The 18,335-nt window shown below is 47.6% G+C and overlaps 2 protein-coding genes across 2 annotated transcripts; one reads left to right on the top strand and one right to left on the bottom strand.

The window, feature by feature from the left end:
- Positions 1-5,801: 5,801 nt before the first annotated feature.
- Positions 5,802-8,592, top strand: LOC101768709 (histone-lysine N-methyltransferase, H3 lysine-9 specific SUVH5). The gene is made up of 2 exons (XM_004953242.2): positions 5,802-5,928; positions 6,022-8,592. The coding sequence occupies exon 2, from the start codon at positions 6,069-6,071 to the stop codon at positions 8,409-8,411; it is 2,343 nt and encodes a 780-aa protein (XP_004953299.1). The 5' UTR covers positions 5,802-5,928; positions 6,022-6,068; the 3' UTR covers positions 8,412-8,592.
- An 825-nt stretch (positions 8,593-9,417) lies between these two features.
- Positions 9,418-10,775, bottom strand: LOC101768305 (putative glycine-rich cell wall structural protein 1). Its single transcript, XM_004953241.4, has one exon. The coding sequence runs from the start codon at positions 10,567-10,569 to the stop codon at positions 9,784-9,786; it is 786 nt and encodes a 261-aa protein (XP_004953298.1). The 5' UTR covers positions 10,570-10,775; the 3' UTR covers positions 9,418-9,783.
- Positions 10,776-18,335: the final 7,560 nt, after the last annotated feature.

Here is an 18,335-nt window from a genome sequence, read left to right as displayed (position 1 = left end):
ATTACCTGTTGTAACAACCTGGATGATTAAATGGTGCTTTAATCTTAAAACATGGCTTAAGTGTTTAAAGAAGAACTCGGGCAACATTAAGTCAAGTGAAAGTACCCTTTTGCCCTTCACAAGCTTAAGGCACTGCTCAAAACCGTAACTCGAATTTCTGCTTAGGAACTTAAAAATCTGTCCAACTAAGAGTGGTAGAACTCAACTTTCCTATCAACCTTGCTTTAAGGCGCAAGTTTTAAATCTACCCAAAAACCTTCGAAATCTTGGTCAAAGTCGGGTAAAATAGTCAACTTAGCCCTCTGGGCATTCCAACTCTTGGCGTGGGTGTTCCTCCAAGTTTTTGAACTAAACTAGAGAGAAGCCCTTAATAGAAGTTGAAGTTCTAAGACTGAAGAGCAACTCTTTCAATAACACCTTGGTCTTTTTCAAACCAGAAACTGCCCTAAAGTTGAGTCAAGGACAGCCAAACTCCTGAAATTTCACCAACTCGGCTGAAATGCCTAAGTCCGAAAACTCTGGTTTTTGGCAAACCTTGGCTCAAGTTTTCTCCAAATCCTTTCAAAATCTGAGCAAACACTTTTAATAAAGTTGAACTATGACCCAGTACTACAAGTTTGTTTAAGGGTCTTTTGAATGTTTAGTTTAAAAATCGTGAGTGGAGTGTCCCCAAAGCCGGACGGGTTTTCTGCCTGAGGTTGCCTTGACGCTAGCGCGTTCGGGCATGTTCGCCGGGCGCCGCCCGCCGCGTGGTCGCCATCCACCGGCGAGCTCGCCGTCGCCCTACCCGCGCCCACGACAAGACGGGGCGAGCGCTGCGCTGGCCAATCGACGTCGAGGCTGTTCCCCTCCCCCCTGCGCGCGAGCCGCTTCGCCCAACTAGCGCCCGCGCCTTCCCCTCGCACGCGACGCCACCGCCAGGTACCGGCCGTTCCGCCGCCCCCAATCCAGCGCTTGACGCGACCAGACGCATGCCCGACCTCGCCAATCCTCCCGCCCGGCAAAACCGCTCTTGCCAGACGCTATCTCCTTTGCCCAATGCCCGGAGGATCCTATCCCCAGAACTCCGCTTCTCCGGCCAATGGAAGCGCCAACCAATCGCCGCAACGGCAGAGCACTTCCTTCTTCCTCGATCTTATCCTCTCTCCTGTTTGAGCTCGTTCCTTCCTCCGAACACTTCTACGCATCTATAAAAAGGTACCAAAGCCTCTTGCCGGAGTTCCTTTCGCCATCACCGCCTTTGCCGCTCTACCTGCTCTGTTTTTCTCCACCGCACTCATCACCGCACTTGGAGCTGCCACTCCGGCCAGCCCCATGCAGCGACTCCTTCACCGTCAGCTTCGCCTTAGTCGCCTAGAGCTCGCTGACCTGCTCAAGGAGCCTCTCAGGCCCCTGTCTCGCCAGATTGATGCCGCTAGTTTCCGCGCTGCCGACCCGAGCCGCCGTTATTCCTCGTTCCGCCCTGACTTGTTTCTTCCCGACCCCAAGACCTCATCCGTAGGACCGGAGGTGAGCGGCCGACCCCTTTCCAGCTCTCCTGTCCGCCTCGCCCGAGTGCTGTCCGCCTCGCCCGACCCTGTCCGCCTCGCCTGAGTGCTGTCTGCCTCGCCCGAGGGCTCGGTTGAGTCTTTTCTGTTGACTGAGGGTATTTGTGTAAATTTTTGAGGACTTCTCTGTGTTAAATCTGAGGATCCCGGTACAGTTTTTCCTTAAGTCTAAGGGTCAGATCGTAAGTTTTCCCTGATCCGACTCTTTTAACTCGTTTTAAATCGACAGGAACTTGGAATTTACATCTTAAATCGAGGAAAAAATAGAAAAATGTGAAATCACTTTGGTTGGAATCCTCGTTCTGAGTAGAATAAAATAAAGTGGGTTTTGCATCTTTTCCTATAGTTTTGCTACAGTTTTGGGTTTAAATCCTTGCAAATACTATTGAAATCACCGTCTAAGTGTCTTACCCTTGCATTGCATCTTGTGTAGAGTTGAACATCGCTGACGGCACGTACGAGCTGCGCTGGATGCCCGAACAAGGAGCAGTAGCTGAGCTGCCGCCTGCAGGAGTCGAGCCTGAGCACGCCGAGGACCAGTTCGCTACCGCCCCGCTTGAAGGCAAGCCTCGGAGCATAACCCAGTTTTTCTAAACTTGTGCAGGCCTTCTGTTGTTAATGTTTGTGCATTTACATTTACAGGAGTTGCTTGAAAACTCTAGTTGCGTGATCTTAGGTTCCTCTGTTCTGAATACTAGTATGACAGGATCTTGTGTAGCTGCTTTGCTTAAATAGGACTCGGTAAAACTCGAGTGATTTCCTGTCACTCGCGAGTTATAGGAGTTGCTTGCTTTCCTTCTGCAACAACTATAAGGACGATGGACGGGGCAGGGCCTTGTGAATTATTTTGGTAGTCGGTGGATTGCCCCGTCTATCTAAATGAATTTGACTAAGGTCGAGATGTGCTAGTGTTCGTGATCAAGTGTTTGAACAGTACTAATCTCATACCTAGTATGGGATGGGGAAGCCTAGTACCTGATTGAACCGGCAAGTGGCTTATCCCCCTGCTATCCTTGGAATGTAGTTCCCATGGTGCATCATGTGGGTGCAAGTGCGGTCACAGTACGGTAGAGACCGGGACTGTGGAGCATTGCATGCCAAAGGCGGTTTGGACCTAACACGCGCCTGGAAATTGATGGGGACGGCCGACAAGTGAAGCGACCTTTCGTGGTGCACGGATGTCGTGAGATTAGGTTCACCATGCATGGTTAAGAAATTCGAATCGATTTGTCTGCCTCTCACAGTTTTAGATTACTTGATCACTATGCTACACTGAGTAAGAAGAGGACATGTTGATGATGTTAATGTTGATATTTTCTATTAATTATTTGTATAACCATGCTTGTTAAGTATGAGTTGCAAATGTAGAATGGTTAATGAACTAGAACTCATGGCTAAAATATTGAAAGTAAGGATCCACCACTAGTCGCTTTTAGCAAAAACAACCCCTCTGGCCAAACAGCCTGCATGTCTAGGTGTTGGTGGATTAGAACCACCCGTCGGTTAAGTCTTGTTGATCGTAGTCGCTCAGCCTTGTTGTGGCTCATCCTTTTAGGTTTTGTTGTGGAAGAAGGTACCGCTTGGCCCTCCCAGCTCCCTTCGGGATGGACGGTCGAGTGGGCTCCCTCCTCGGATGGCGAGGATGGAGGTTATTGATGTCGTGACCGGCTTCATCACGGTGACGGGCGTCGACGCTTAGTTACCGTTGTTTATTTCCGCTGCTGAACACTTTGCAAAACTTGTGTTGAATTTCGAACTCTTTTGTTGTAATAAACTTATACACTTGTTAAAAGAATGGACTATTGTAATCTCTGCAACCGCTCACTCTCGGGTGAGTCCGTTTCGCGATCTTGTAGCGTGGTTTCATTGGAAAGAATCCGACGGACGACCGAATTGACTTGATTAAGGTACATGATCGCGTGTTAAGCGACTTAAGTGTACTTTAACCAAGTTAATTTGGGCGGTTCTGCCACACCTGTCAACAAAATAAATGTTAGAAATTTTTTTAAAATTATGAGAAAATTATTCTTTCTAATCACATCCTGAAATCCAAAAATTTGAGGGTGTGACAACAGCACCCGAAGGCGTCTCCATCATCGGCCTATAAAACAGGGAAAGCTTTCACCAAGAACCCCGATCCATAATCCAGGTGCACAGCCACGCCGCAGCCGCCCTCACCATGCCATAGGAGATTTCGTCCCCTATCGCCGGATGCAAATGACGTACGTAGGCGTCCCTACTGCCACCAAACATCACCACACGCAGCGCAAGTGTATATGGCCAAATAGGCCAGGCCCAACGGGCGGCCCGAAACACGGCCCTAAAAACACGGCACTAACATGGCCTGGCCCTATGGTAATAGTGTATGTTCCGGCACGGCACTATCATAGTGTAGTGCTTGGACCACCATGCTGACCCATAGTGCCGGCCCAGGCATGACACAATTCTTAACCAGGCACGATGTGGCACGATTACCTTGATTTATAGTGCTACAAAATAGATGTATATTATATTATTTGATGAAATGTATATATCTCTATATGAATTTTATGGTGGAATGAATGAATTAATATATATATATATATGAATTTGTGATGAAACTGATGAAGTTTGAGTTGACCAGACGGCAAGCATCGTCACGTCATGTGCTAGACGGCAACGCCGAGCGACCGAAGTCATGACCAAACCCTCACGAAGCAGTGACGTGGCCCAGCGTGGCTGCGCCACCAACCACACCATTGTGGCGTCTCTAGCACGCCCCCGCTTGCTATAGCCAGCCATGCCACCACGGCACCGTTGGCGTGCAATCGAGCAAGCCACCGCCGGCGACATCACCACGATGTCGACAACGCACCTCCACACAGGCTTTCATGCCTGCCGCTGCCAAGACGTGTTGCCGCTGGATGAAAAGGACGGAACAAGGCCCGGTCCAGGACCACGCCGCAGGAGCGGGTGCCACCGTTACCGCCGCCGCACTGCGAAGTGCAGCAGAGGAGCTACCCGTCGTGGCCATCAGCTGCTCACCGCCGCAACCCGCCACGCGGCTACCAACACCACCACGCAAAGGACGTACTGGGCCTATCATGGACCCCGCCACAGGCGTGGAGCTGACAGCGACTGCTGGCGCACTACGAGGTGACGCTGCCACCGCGGCCGCCGCCGCAACCACTGCCATGGCTCCGTTGTCCACTGTGAAGCAGGCATCTCCCACCACCCAAACCAGGTTGGGACTGCCCACAGCTTGCAGATCCGGTCACCCAACATGCGGATCCGGTCGTCCTCTACGCGGATCTAGCCGCTCTCCAGCTGCCAGCCATGGTTATGACCTTAAACGAGAGAGGGGGAGGGAGGAAGTTGTTGGGAGAGAGGAAAAAGGATGGGGGAGCAAGATGGTCCCGTCACCGCCCTCCTCGCTGCTCACCGGGCTTCTGGCAGGCAACTCCAGTGGCAGCGAAGGCGGGGAGAGTGGGAGGTGGGGGTCAAGGCGAGCGGACGGAGGAGCCATTTGAGTCGCCCGGCTCGAGCGACGCGAGGATGAAACAATCTAATGCGTATGTGATTAAAAGTACTCCATCCGTTTCAAATTGTCGGTCGTTTTGACTTTTCTAAATAGATTTTGCTATGTACCTGAACATATCATGCATCTTGAAAAGCCAAAACAACCAACTCACAAACTGCAGCTTTTGAAACGGAGATATATATACTTGACATATCTGCAGCTTTTGAGCTTTTCTGAAAAGTTGTCGCTGCTTTTTTTATTCTGAAAACTAACACTAACTTTTAAAATATGTGTTTAGCTTTCTGAACTTAAAAAACTAAAAAACTCACAAAACTGAGTTTTCCAACTTTCCGTATACATTCAGTTTTTCTGCGCTTCCACCTTTCCGAAAGCTGTACGAGAAGTTTGCTGTTTGTTTGTTATTGTTTGTTTGTTACTGTTTGTTTGAGCTTCTGGATTTTCACGTTAAGAAGCTGCCAAAATATTATATTATTTTCTTCTTCGTGGGCCAACAAACAACTACCAGCAACGTTGGTTACTGGCAAATGGACTAGACCACGATTAGTATAGGCCCAATATGAAAAGGGCCTTTCTGGCACTCGACCAAAAACGTTTCATCATCATAAAAGAAAATGTTCAATCGGGGTCCTGCTCGTCAGGCCCAGTCAAAATGCTCGTAAGGCCCACTGCCTCACACCATCACCGTCCATCTGCGATCTTGCGGATGGATTTGTTCACTCCCCCGGTTAATAGGATGGGGATCTTCTTCGCCGACCAAAGTACGAGACGGCGGCGCAGTCGCCCTCTGCCACTGCCGCTCCGCTAGCCGCGAGTTCCGAAACCTCGAAATTCCGTGGCCTCCCCGCACCGCACCCCCGCTAGGTATGCCCGCCGCTACCTGCACCGCCCGCCGAACGGCTCTCTCCCCATTTGCCCCCCTCTACTTAGGTCTTGTCTGACGATTAGCGCTTGCAGGTATCGCCGGCCGCTTGTTTGGTCTGACGGCGTGAGGAATCACTGGGATGGTGGGATCAGGGATGGAGGGTGGGGGCGCGCGGGTGTCGCCTACGTCGAGCGGCCGCCGGAGGCACAAGGCGCTCGCGCCCGGGCGCTTTCAGATAAGCCCTGGCGTTGTCTTCGATGGGAATCGCTCCGGCTTGGAGACGCTCCAGATGAGCTGCGATACGGCGGCGGGTGGCGGGCTCTCCGACTCGCTGAGCCATGGAGGCAGCGTGGATGGGGAATTGGAGAGCCCCGCAATCGACGGGGATAACGAGGTTTCCAGAGGAGGAGGAGGAGGCGGGGTCGGAGGGGATTGCGGCTTTGAGAGTGTAGACGGCGATTTAGTTGCCAAAGAGGGCGACTCAGCTGCCAAAGAGGGGGATTCGCTGCCCAAAAATTGCAAAATTCATGAGGGTCTTGATAACAACGGAGTAATGGCAGAGCCACATGGGGCCAACCCTGGCGACCTGCCTGGTTTAAAATGCAATGGCACTGCCGAGCAGCGCGATTCCGTGGGGGAAGATTGCAGTTTGCAGTTTCTCATGAATGGTGATGGTACCATACCGGGTTTACGGAAGGGGCGCAAGGCAGTGGCCCAATGGAGGTTCCAGACTGGGTACAAACCCAAATGGGCACGAGATTTATTATCAGGGAATAGATCAGGAGAAATTGAAGGGCCAGTGTCCATGGTCGGAGATGGATCGAGCAAGAGTGCTCCTGTCATGGCATGCAATCGCTCTCGTATCAAAGGTTCAGCTACTGGTGGACATCATTCAAAAGTTCAGAAAGGAACTGGCTCAGCACCGAAGAAGAGGAAAGTTCATGAGGATGATCACAGGACTTCCTTGGTGCGAGAAAATATGTTGACTAAGTTGCGGGAGTTTCGGATAATTTACAAGAAGCTCCTGGAGGAGGAAGAGGTCAAGTGGAGTGGAAGAGGGCATGGTGTGAGACCTGATATTGCAGCTTTCAATATTTTCCGGGAGAAATTCGGTGCTGATCATGATGACATGAGGTACGATGGAAGCATTCCAGGGGTTCGTATTGGTGACGTGTTCAATTCTATCATGGAACTTTCCATTGTTGGCATACACCGTGCACAATCGTTGTCAGTTGATCACATCAAAAAGAAGGATGGGACATGTCTAGCTGTTAGTGTTGTGTCGTATGCACAACCTTCTGCCTCTGATAGTTTGGATTTCCTGTTACATGTTGGATCAGTGGCTGCCACGTATGATCAGAAGTTAGGAGGCACTGACGTGGCACTCATGGAGAGTATGGAAACTGATACGCCTGTCCGTGTTATTCATGCATTTGTAACTGAGCTAGGTAATGACTGTGGACCCAAACCGCTTACTACTTACGTATATGGTGGTTTGTACTTGGTTGAGAAATTCCATAGAGAAAAAACAACGGGAGATCAGTATGTTAATACGTTTCATCTAAGAAGAATGGCAGAGCAGCAACAAATTGACATACAAGTTCTGAAAACTAAAAAGCCGGAATCATTTGATGGCACTTTCACTGTAGACATATCCGGAGGTCTTGAGAAGGTCCCTATTTCTGCTATTAACTCTATATCAAATGAGCACCTGATGACATTTCGCTACATTTCGCAAATACAGTATCCCCTAAACTTTAGGCCAGATCCTCCATCAGGTTGTGATTGTGTTGGTGGATGTTCAGTCTCTCAAAAATGTGCATGCACAGTGAAAAATGGAGGGGAGTTCCCTTACGATGATATTGGTGAAAATATAGAAGAAAAGCCTCTTATTTATGAGTGTGGGCCATCTTGCAAGTGCCCTCCTACTTGTCGCAATAGAGTTAGCCAGCGTGGAATCAAGTTCCGCTTCCAGGTCTTCAAAACCAACTCAATGGGGTGGGGAGTAAGAACTCTTGACTTCATTCCGAATGGAAGTTTTGTATGTGAATACATAGGAGAGCTATTGGAGGAAGAAGAGGCACAGAAAAGGAAGAGTGACGAATACCTATTTGCTATTGGGAACAAGTATCATGATGTACCTCGTTGGAAGGCCCAGATCAAGACTATTCCCTCCCTTCAGAATGTCCCTAGTGAAGATGATGAAATTGGTTTTGCTATTGATGCACTGAACCAGGGAAATTTTGCAAGGTTCATCAACCATAGTTGCACCCCCAACCTTTACACACAGAATGTCCTCCATGACCATGACAACATAAGTATGCCTCATGTCATGCTTTTTGCTTCTGAGGATATTCCTCCCCTTAAAGAGCTATCATATGATTACAATTATGAGATAGACAAGGTTTATGATTCTGATGGTAACATCAAGATGAAACCATGTTTTTGTGGATCTGTTGAATGCACTGGACGGTTGTATTAAATTTAGTCCCTTGGAAATCATTTGTTGTCGTTCTATTGAATGTACCTTCTTTGTTTAGGTGAGGGTTTCTCTTTCTGCATGTTACTTGTCTTGTAACTTTAGTTTGCAAGCAGCGAGTTATTTCTTAAAGTATCGGGATAACTGGTATATTCATGCAGATCTCCTGTTTTTATAACCTCAATCGGTGTTAACAAATACCTTATTTGATCTTGCCCATCCGCATAACACTTGCTCATTGCTTTACATTTTAATATGTCTAGTATTAAATCAAAAGGAATCAAGGGGTCATGTTGACCCACTACCCGAAATAATCCAAGATTACTATTGTGCACCCTATCCATGATGCTTATCTTTGTTCATTACTTTCTTTGAGGCATTACTTTAATTCCAATACCTGTTGCTTTGTGTGGAGTGTCTACTGGATCTGAAAAAACATACATGATTTGTCAGTAGTGCCATGTTCAGCTTCTATCTAATCTAATGAACGGCATGTCAGAACCTAGAATCCAACATGGTAGCTGCTTATATAAATTCTCTTAACTCGTACTGCACGAGGTAGTACCCTGAATAAAGAATCAATTCAAACTAGCTGTTGTCCTCTGGACGTTTCTTTGTAAGCTTCCAGGAATGTCTGTTTATGCCTTTATGGGTAGTCTCCTGGATTAGGATATAGAAAGGGAATACTGTCTATTCTTGCTACCTTCATCCTGGATGGAAGCTTAATTAGTACCTTGGGCTTTCTTGAACATTGGGATATCTAGAATTCTAGATATTAGTTGCTTTGCTCCTATGTCTATGTGCAAAATCTGAAGTTCCTGAATTTAAACCAGTGTACACTGTAAACTGACATAAGTCCATTACCCTCAGCATTGTCTGCTTTTAGCAGGAACTAAGCTTACATTTTATTTTGGAACCTAAGCACCCTGCTTCAGGGGTCCAGTTATTTTCCATCAGTTCATCGGTTCTAGTGACGTTTGATGAATAATCATAATACAGATATATGATGTGCCAGTAGGGGGGAACTATTTTTCTCTGTAGCAAATTGGCAATACCTTCTCTGATGGTTTATTGTACATCAGGGACAGGAGGGATTTGCACTTGCATCAGCCAAGCATCTGTTGCATAGCCCCCAGGAGCATCATATAGCTCTGCAGCCTCTGCTGCACTAGCTGAAGCTCCTTACACCTAGTATTCAACACTCTGCATAAGGAAGCTTATGCGTTGTGACGAGAAGCACGGTTGATAACACCATAGAGGCACTATACTACATCGCGCATAGCTACATATTTCCGTGATTTCTGGACCAGACATATTTCTGCCATTGCCAGTTATCAGCAATTCAGCATACGGTTGCAGACAACGACGGGCAGCTTCAGTTGTTGTCGCCACCGTCCTTGTGCGCTGACCTTCCGCCGCGGAAGTGGCCGCGCTTGCTCCAGGCTCCGCCGCCGTAGAGTCCCTTGTATCCAGCCCCATCTCCATCGCCGCTGCCAGGTTGGCCGTGATGCGGCTCACCACCGTCTCCTGCACCGGCACCAGAGCTGCCGTATCCACCAGCGCCGCCACCGCCAAAACCACCAGCGTCGCCACCATATCCTCCACCGCCGTTGCCACCTTCTCCATGCTGCCCACCACCATCACCTCCACCGAAGCCACCAGCATCGCCACCCCCGCTGCCACCACCGAAGCCACCACCGTAGCTGCCAGAACGGCCCCCGCCGCCGCCACCACCTCCAAAGCCGCCATGGTGGCCTTTATACCCACCAATGCCGAAACCAAACGCCTTCCCACTTCCTACACCACCACCACCTCCTCCTCCGCCACCACCACCTCCACCGCCGCCTTCGCCTCCGCTGCCTCCATAACCAAACCCGAACCCGCCACCCTTCCCGTCAGGCCCGGCAGCCCAACCCCAGCCATACTCCCAAGAACCGCCGCCAGGGGTTGACCCATGCGCGGACCCAGAGTCGCCCGTCCACCCGGGAGGCAGCGGCGGCCCCGTCTGCTCCGTCGCGGGCTCTGCCTCCGCCGGACGGCCACCCTCACCCTCCTCTCCGTCGACAACACCCGCGCACTGCACGAGAGCGAACGCGAGCACGAGGAGGGCAAGAGCAAGCACCAGCTCCCGCTCTCGCCATTGCTCACAGCTTCTCCCCATCGCTTGCTCTATTCCGTCACCTCTTGTGTTGTGTACTTGTGTTGCTGGCTCGAGCTCGAAAGCTTCAAGAAATCAGCTTGTGCTTTGTTGCCGAGGAGTGGATGCCCCGTGGCTTATTTATAGCGCTCATGCGCTGCCCTGGTAATGGACGGGGTGAGAGGGGAAAAAAATCAGTGCACGAGATGGCGCGCCACCGGCCCATTCAGAGGCGATCAGCTTCGACCGGTGCTGCTGCTGCTGCTTTTGGCGTCCGCTTTGCCGCACCGTGCATCAGTGCATGCTCCCTGTGCTTTGCGCCGGCCGGCGTAAATACTGAATTGAAAATCTCTCACAAAGGTAGCTTTCAGGCTTATCTCCTCCGTGACCGCACTGGAATTGCATAAAAGTGAAAGCCTGGTCGTTTATCCGTTGGGGGCAGCTTCTTGTTTTTGTTTTGGTGTGCGTGCTGGCGCTAGTTGCCGAGACCCGAGAGCTCTCCCACTCGCCGGCTCCGAATCCCGTGAGCCCGTGACCTGAAGAATCCAGTAGCTGCTGTCCGTTGGTTCGTGTCGACATGTGCTTTGCCAAAGTCGCACAAGATTTCGATGGCGAGGTTGTGCAAGGTGGCTCGGCTACGTTCGTCCATGTAGAATTTGGCGGTGACACTGAAAGCGTCTAGGCATCTATCGTGCCCGTGAGCGCGCGCATGGTACAGAGTGTAGTTTACTGTCACGCGCCCACCATTTTGTGGCGACGTCACTGTAGAAATAGGACAGGCAGCCATTGCCATTTCTAGAGCGGAAAGTCTACATGAGTGCTCCGTTGCCGGCAAATGGATGAAGTTTCAATCAGCTAGTGCCACCTCCGAGATTAAGTTTGCTAGGCAGGAGGGTGGTCGATCTCGCTCGGTAGACTTTGGTGTTTTGTATTGTTTTATGGTTTGCAAATATAGAAGTAAATATTACCCCCCGTATAATAGAAAATGCCATAGTAGTTATTACTATAGAAACTAAGCATATAGAGGGGACGAGAACTAGCCAGCTAGGGAGAAGAGAATACGAAAACTTGACTAATTTTTGAAGATTTTTTTATATCTTGGGTGACTAAGATATTACATATCTCCCAACAAGCAAAGTTTATAAAGAAATTGAGATTAGGGTTGTGTGAGGATTTACCTAAGATGGACGGATTTAGAGGACGCAGGGGAGGCTAGCCACTCATATCTCGGCGCCTCGACGGCGGTCGATGAAGTATTGTGAGCGATTGATGTCCATGAGTTTAGCTGGTGATGCCCGATCTTGCGGTAGGAGCCACCAATGACCACGGATCTGGTGGAAGAGCAATCGATTATCATGAATTTGGCGACAGGAGCGACTAATAATAGCAAATCTGGCAGCAAAAGCAACCGATGACTATGGATCTGGTGGGACGAACGATCGATTACCACATATTTGTTTGCAGGAGCGACCGATGATTGTGGATCTGATGGTCGGAGGTATTGATTACCATGGATTTATTGCCAGGAGTGATCGATGACCACGGATCTGGCGATAGGAGGGATCAAGAGTCGGCGGCGACGCCGTATTCGGCAGCAGGAACTGCTAGTTACCACAGATCTGTCGATGGAAACTACCAGTGGCATAGACTTGGCGATGGAAACCGCCACGACCATGGATTTGACGGTGGGAGCCGCCGGAGGCATGAGGCTGATAGCCAATCAGAGTGTCATTGAAGTTGAAGAGGAAGGAGCTATATGCCAGCAAAGAGGAGGAAGGAGGTGGGTACAGGGAAAAGGAGGAGTGCTAGCCTGGTCTCACCAACGACGGTAGGGTGTGGGAGACGGTCATCGGGTAGGTTACAATGTGCTTGTTGTACTTGTGGTTGTGTGGAGTCGACTAAAAAAATGAAGAGCAAGAGGAAGGAGGCGGGGTGGGGAGAGAGGAGTATATATAGTTTAAAGGATCTAGAAATATCTTCTTCCGGTATGGCTTAAATATATTTTTTAAAGGAGTTTATATGAAAATGGGCCATCCCTAGAAAATTTCCCCGTTGATGTTTAGCCACCCTGCGGTGACCTCTTCTTCTAGTTAGTTAGGGCAGTGAGTCTAGTTGATAAGGTTTCTTATTTTGAGGATGGAAGCCATTGTGTCTAACTAGGTTCTTGTTTGGCTATATTTTGTATCCTATCTCCTCAAATAGTCAATAATTGTTACCATGATTTTCGTAAATATGAAACAACGACTAAATAATCTAGATAGTTGGATTTAGATCCAATGGTTAAAAAATATGATCATTGTTGCCTTTTTAATGAAAGTGGTCAATGATGTTGACTCGTTGGGTCAGTTGCTATGTTCTTGAATCTCGGTGTGTTGTCGGTTCTTTTCTCTTAAAAGTTGAAAATGTTTTTTTTTGACTTATCGGCTCACGTAGCTTTTTATCACGTCGAGCGCAACTCTTCTGCTTAGAATTGATTCATTCAATATTCTATTATCCTTGTAATGCATTATAGGAGCCTAAGAAGAATAAAGAAATGTGAGGCAAATACAAAGTCTCACACAACTAACTTACAGAGAGAGATAGGCCCACTTTTACACCCGTAATCTCATCCTTGCCAACACATCTCCTACGAGTTCTGTGTCATTCCATACTTGCGCGCTACTCGTTAGCAGTAGCACGTATCATCAGTCCTAAACAGAGATTAAAAAAAACAATTGTAACAGCGGTGGTAACCAATGGCGTGTTCGAAGGTCGTAATCAAGTAGCCGCGACACGATGATATGCCCGGCACGCCGCACGGCCATGATCACGGGCATCAAGTTAGTGGTAAGCACTAAAGCGCGGCCGATAAGTTTGACCTCGGCGTCGATCGGGGTGAACAAGGACAGTTCGCTCGATCACGGTCGGCACGCACACGGGACGCCGTGCCCGCGGTAGAACGCCATCGCCCATACGGAGTGGCGAAAATAAAGATTCATCCGAGAGATATCCTCGTCTTCCTGCCGATTATGCTGCGTGCATGCATGCACCTTCCTTTTGGTCAGCTTGGGTTCGTGCATCAGTGCACGCCCCTGCCGATCGGGCAGAAGAGGAAGGGCGGTGCGGGTCGTGCTTTCAGCTCCGGCTTTCCGCGCGATCTGGTGTCAGCCGGGCCGGAGGATCGGATGGCGATGTCCACCGCGTCGTCCCCGATGGATGCGGGGTCGCGCGTGGGAGGGGCGTCACTTTCGACGGATTTGATGGACGTACGCCGGACGGTGAGAACTCCAAACGGAGTAGTCGAGGGGACATAGGGGTCACCCACGTCCACCAGATCACCACAAAAGCCGCTTGACTCGCTCTTGGACCTTGCAATGCGCTCGCGCTTAGAATGGAAATCGCGAAAGGGAGACGTGACCGGCGCGGTGCGGCTAAAAGCTGCTCCAACGGTATGAGCTAAGCTAGTAAGGGGCTGTTTGGATACGAGGTGCTAAACTTTAACAGTGTCACATCGGATGTTCGGATGCTAATTAGGAGGACTAAACATGAGCTAATTATAAAACTAATTGCAGAACCTTGTGCTAATTCGCGAGACGAATCTATTAAGCCTAATTAATCCATCATTAGCAAATGGTTACTGTAGCACCACATTGTCAAATCATGGACTAATTAGGCTTAATAGATTCGTCTCGCGAATTATACTCCATCTGTGCAATTAGTTTTGTAATTAGCTTATGTTTACTACTCCTAATTAGCATCCAAACATCCGATGTGACAGGTGTTAAACTTTAACAGGTGTTTAATAGATAAAAATTGAATGTCATGTTGTGAGAGAAATGCATCGGGCGAGACTATCTCCTCATTCTTGAACTTTTAAACTGTTTAATAGATAAAAATTGATTCTGCTAGCTTAAAACTAGATTGCATTCCGCTAACCCGTTGAGCAACGGACAAGCAACCTGACGAATTACCAAAAAATCAACAAGGACAAAGGAGCCGCAATAGCATTCCGCTAACCCGTTGAACAATGATAAGGCAACCTGACGAATTGCCAAAAAACAAAAACAAATAAATGTGTGTACTCAAACACGGCTTCATTGGTGAATTAGTGTAATCAAACACAGCATTACCCGTCAGTAACTAGGAAAGGATTTTTTTTCATCACAATCAAAAAAGTACCAAAAATGCCGAACGAATTAAATACAATTTATTACGAATGCGACAACAGCCACCGATACAATTACAACAGCTAAATAATACAGCCAACATTTACAAGACTACAAAGCATATCATTTGACAACTTAGTTAAAAAGGCTGATGAAATCAGGATCCGTAGCATAAGTACCACCCCTTAGCTCCCAGTTGCCAATCCACTGATCTGCCCTAAACACTTGTACATAAGGCCTGAAACATGATTAGCGCAAAAAAATGTTTTTCATAATCCAAAGAAAATGCAGCATGCCCTCAGACATCCAAGGAAGGAATTAGCAGCATTAGCTCGCAAGCCTGGCAAGGCGAAAGCTCTTAGGCGGCTACTGCGAATGTTCAGAAACAAGCCTTTGGTCTATCATCATAGGGCATACAAAATTTTCTGGTGACAAACTCAGTCTTAAGAAAAAGTTACAAATAGAACATCATCAGCAAACACAAAACATTGCACAACATTGCCATTGCATTGCATCAGACATCCAAGGAAGGATTTAGCAGCACTAGCTCTCAAGCCTGGCAGGGCGAAAGCTCTTAGGCGGCAACTGCGAATGTAGAGAAACAAGCCTTGATTCTATCATCATTTGCAAACTACATTAGCAAAGAAAAACTAAACACATAACAGGGCACTACTTGACCTTGACAATGAAAAAAGGTAATAATGGAATAAGTATGGCTCAGACATCCAAGGAAGGAATTAGCAGCATTAGCTCTCAAGCCTGGCAGGGCGAAAGCTCTTAGGCGGCTACTGCGAATGTTGAGAAACAAGCCTTAGCTTTATCATCATCGCCACATACAATGTAAACCTATAGAAAATCAACTTTAAACAGAATGTAGAAGTTAAATCAGTAAATGTAATCACAGAAACCGGCTCTGTGGACAAATAGAGAAGCAGTCCCCAGGTTCCTATCAACATGTGAAATGTCGAAACAACTTTGTTTTGGCCTGATCATAGCATCTCCGGTCAATGCTCTTGGCTACCGGAGACGTGGCATCAAGCCCAAGTTTCATTCTATTACAGTAAAGGGTTAGATAAATCAAAACAGTTCTGTATAATCCCTCAGAGACCCGATTTAAATCACGCACCACAGCTGAATCAAAAAACTGCAGATGGGAGCTCCAGCATTAACCAAACCACAAAGGTTATGGTCTAAGGTTGGACACCTGCAGCAGAAAGAAGCAGCTGCTGTTTACAGTGTCAAACGGCACTTCCTATCGGTAGGTCTTGAGATCCTCACTGGGACTAATAACAAACTACCTCTAGCAGACACAACTGACATGACAGATACAGGAGATATAAAACAGAATGAATATCCAAGTAAACGTATAAGCCTCAGCAAGCCAGACAATTTTCGTCACGAGTAAATCTGACGGTAATTCCAGATGTATAGCTAATCATCATTGGCTTACTATCACGTCGTATACAAAACCATAGATGAAGGACCTGCCTACAGAACCACTGCTAAGATTCCTGGTTAAAACATGTCAACACCGAAAAACAGAATCAGAAGACAAGAGGCGACGTGGAAGAGATAAATTGCAGTACCATCAGATAAGAATTGCCTTCTCACTCACAGGGCAGGGTAATAGCACTGTGTCAGAAGGTGTCCTAAGATTGTTTCGTGGTTTCATCATCTGATACTACAAAGATAAACAACTAAAAACAATGCAACGACATAGAAAAAAAATAAAACTATTAAGAGATGGATTCAGATGCAAAGTTCACGCATCATTCGCACGGCAAAAGCCGGCCTCGGATCAAGTGTTGGATTATGCATCAGTGGATCTTCACTATCCAAAATCAAATCCAGGGACGGGAAAAGGCACAAAAAAGACAGCAAAACAAGAAATAAAATTGGAGAGGTATCTACAGTTACTCAGTGGTGGCAACAAGGTTATTGGTTCGATTCTGCCAGCGAGAGTCCTCAATTCTTTCAGAAGAGGGAGCTTAATATCCTCATCGCAACAACCTCTCCAACAGATGAAAAGAAAAGGAGATCGCCAAACGAAAAAATTCGAAGAAAAATTGCAAATAAACCAGAGAACGAAAGGCGAAATCAGATGGCTCGGTTCAGCGGGATAATCGGCATACAGATCAATCTCACGTACGGAGAGAGACCTGTGATTTGGTCTGTTGAGCTTGAATATTACAGAGTCGTCACTGCCATCACACCTTTTGAGGACTAACCAATCGAGATAAAAACGAAGAACAAAACGAAAGAAAGATGCACCTAGTCGTCAGATCTGGCTTGGCGGCCGGAGGATGGTGGCGAGATGTTCTAAACCTAGAGCTTGACGGCGATGAGGGGAATTCAGTGGAGGCGGCGTTTATATGGAGGGGGTTGGCGAGTTAGGGTTTAGGGTTCGAGCCGGGGTGTGTGGATGAGCGGACGTTTCGTTCGTGGGCCGTGCCGGCTGGGTGGGCTGGGCTATTGGCTGATGAGTGTTGTCGTTGGCCTAGCCCACGGATATTTGCAAGAGAATATGTTGGATATGCATTTTTTTTAAACTCTTTACGATGAAATAAAGCAGTCTAAAGTTTACTTAAGTTTAAATAACATTGCATTTATTTTATTGTGACTTGTTCTTTTAGTCCCTTGACTATATCATCATTAACACATATTTAAATGTATGTAAAGTGAAGTATTGCCGTACAAATTTTGAGATTTGGGTGCAATGATTTAAATTTGTAATGTCATTTTTTAAAACAGGTCGTTAAGCCCGTAGTCAGTAACATTTTCACCAACCAAAACACCTTGACTAACCTGTACAGATGTGCGCGTGCGGAATTGCTTTCGACTCAACGAAAACAAATACAGAGTTGTACCTTGATCGCTTCCACATGTTTGCCCTGCCTTGAAATCCTTAAAAAATCACAAACGCAGCCACTTCAGGCACTTTATTTGTTGTTGGGATTACTCAAAGTGTATTAGTCCTCCTAAGTCAGGTTTATAGCATATTGATGACAATTAAATAAAAGCGGTAATGAGTTCATGGAGCATTTTGGACCGTTTGCATATCCTCTATTAGTTGGAAGATAATTGGTGACTCCTCTGATTCAAAGTGAAAAGGAATAAGAAGATTCATTTACATTCCAGGGGATTCGAATTTGATGTCGTGCAGGTGTCGTAAGGCTGTGTTTGGCTGGCAACCACAACATGCCGCAAACTCGCCACGCCTACGCTTAGCTCCTGTTTGGCTGCCGACTGAACTGAGGCAAAGTTTGGCAGCTTCGTAGTCTCTTCTGCTATTTATGTGGACGTAGCTTGCCAAGAGCTTGGTGTAGAAAATGTTCACTGCAACTTGCCACAGCTTAGCTAAGCCGCGTCTTAGGCATCGCCATTTGAGTTCAACAGCCAAACGAAGCCTAAAGCTCAGAAAATTGCTAACAATTCCCTAGAGACACTCCGCACCTTGACTTGACCAATTCATCCTTTACTACATTTCTAGCACCGGCTCAAATCGGACCTGAAAGGAGCTTTTGACTGTGCGAACCCGAGTTTAAACTTCAAGTCGGTTGATCCTGACCGACTGAGCTGATACTTGTCGTGGTTGCAAGTAGTAATTAGTTTTGGTGTTGGGTATTTACCCCTTCACCCTCTCTA

The sequence above is a fragment of the Setaria italica genome, chromosome I, assembly GCF_000263155.2.
Source record: "Setaria italica strain Yugu1 chromosome I, Setaria_italica_v2.0, whole genome shotgun sequence".
Classification (NCBI taxonomy): domain Eukaryota; kingdom Viridiplantae; phylum Streptophyta; class Magnoliopsida; order Poales; family Poaceae; genus Setaria; species Setaria italica.
Note: the sequence above shows the minus strand (reverse complement) of the source record. Positions and strands in the feature narration are given on the sequence as shown.

Coding starts and splice junctions, on each gene's coding strand:
- LOC101768709 (XM_004953242.2), top strand. CDS start 6,069: ATGGTGGGATCAGGGATGGAGGGTGGGGGCGCGCGGGTGTCGCCTACG.
- LOC101768305 (XM_004953241.4), bottom strand. CDS start 10,569: ATGGGGAGAAGCTGTGAGCAATGGCGAGAGCGGGAGCTGGTGCTTGCT.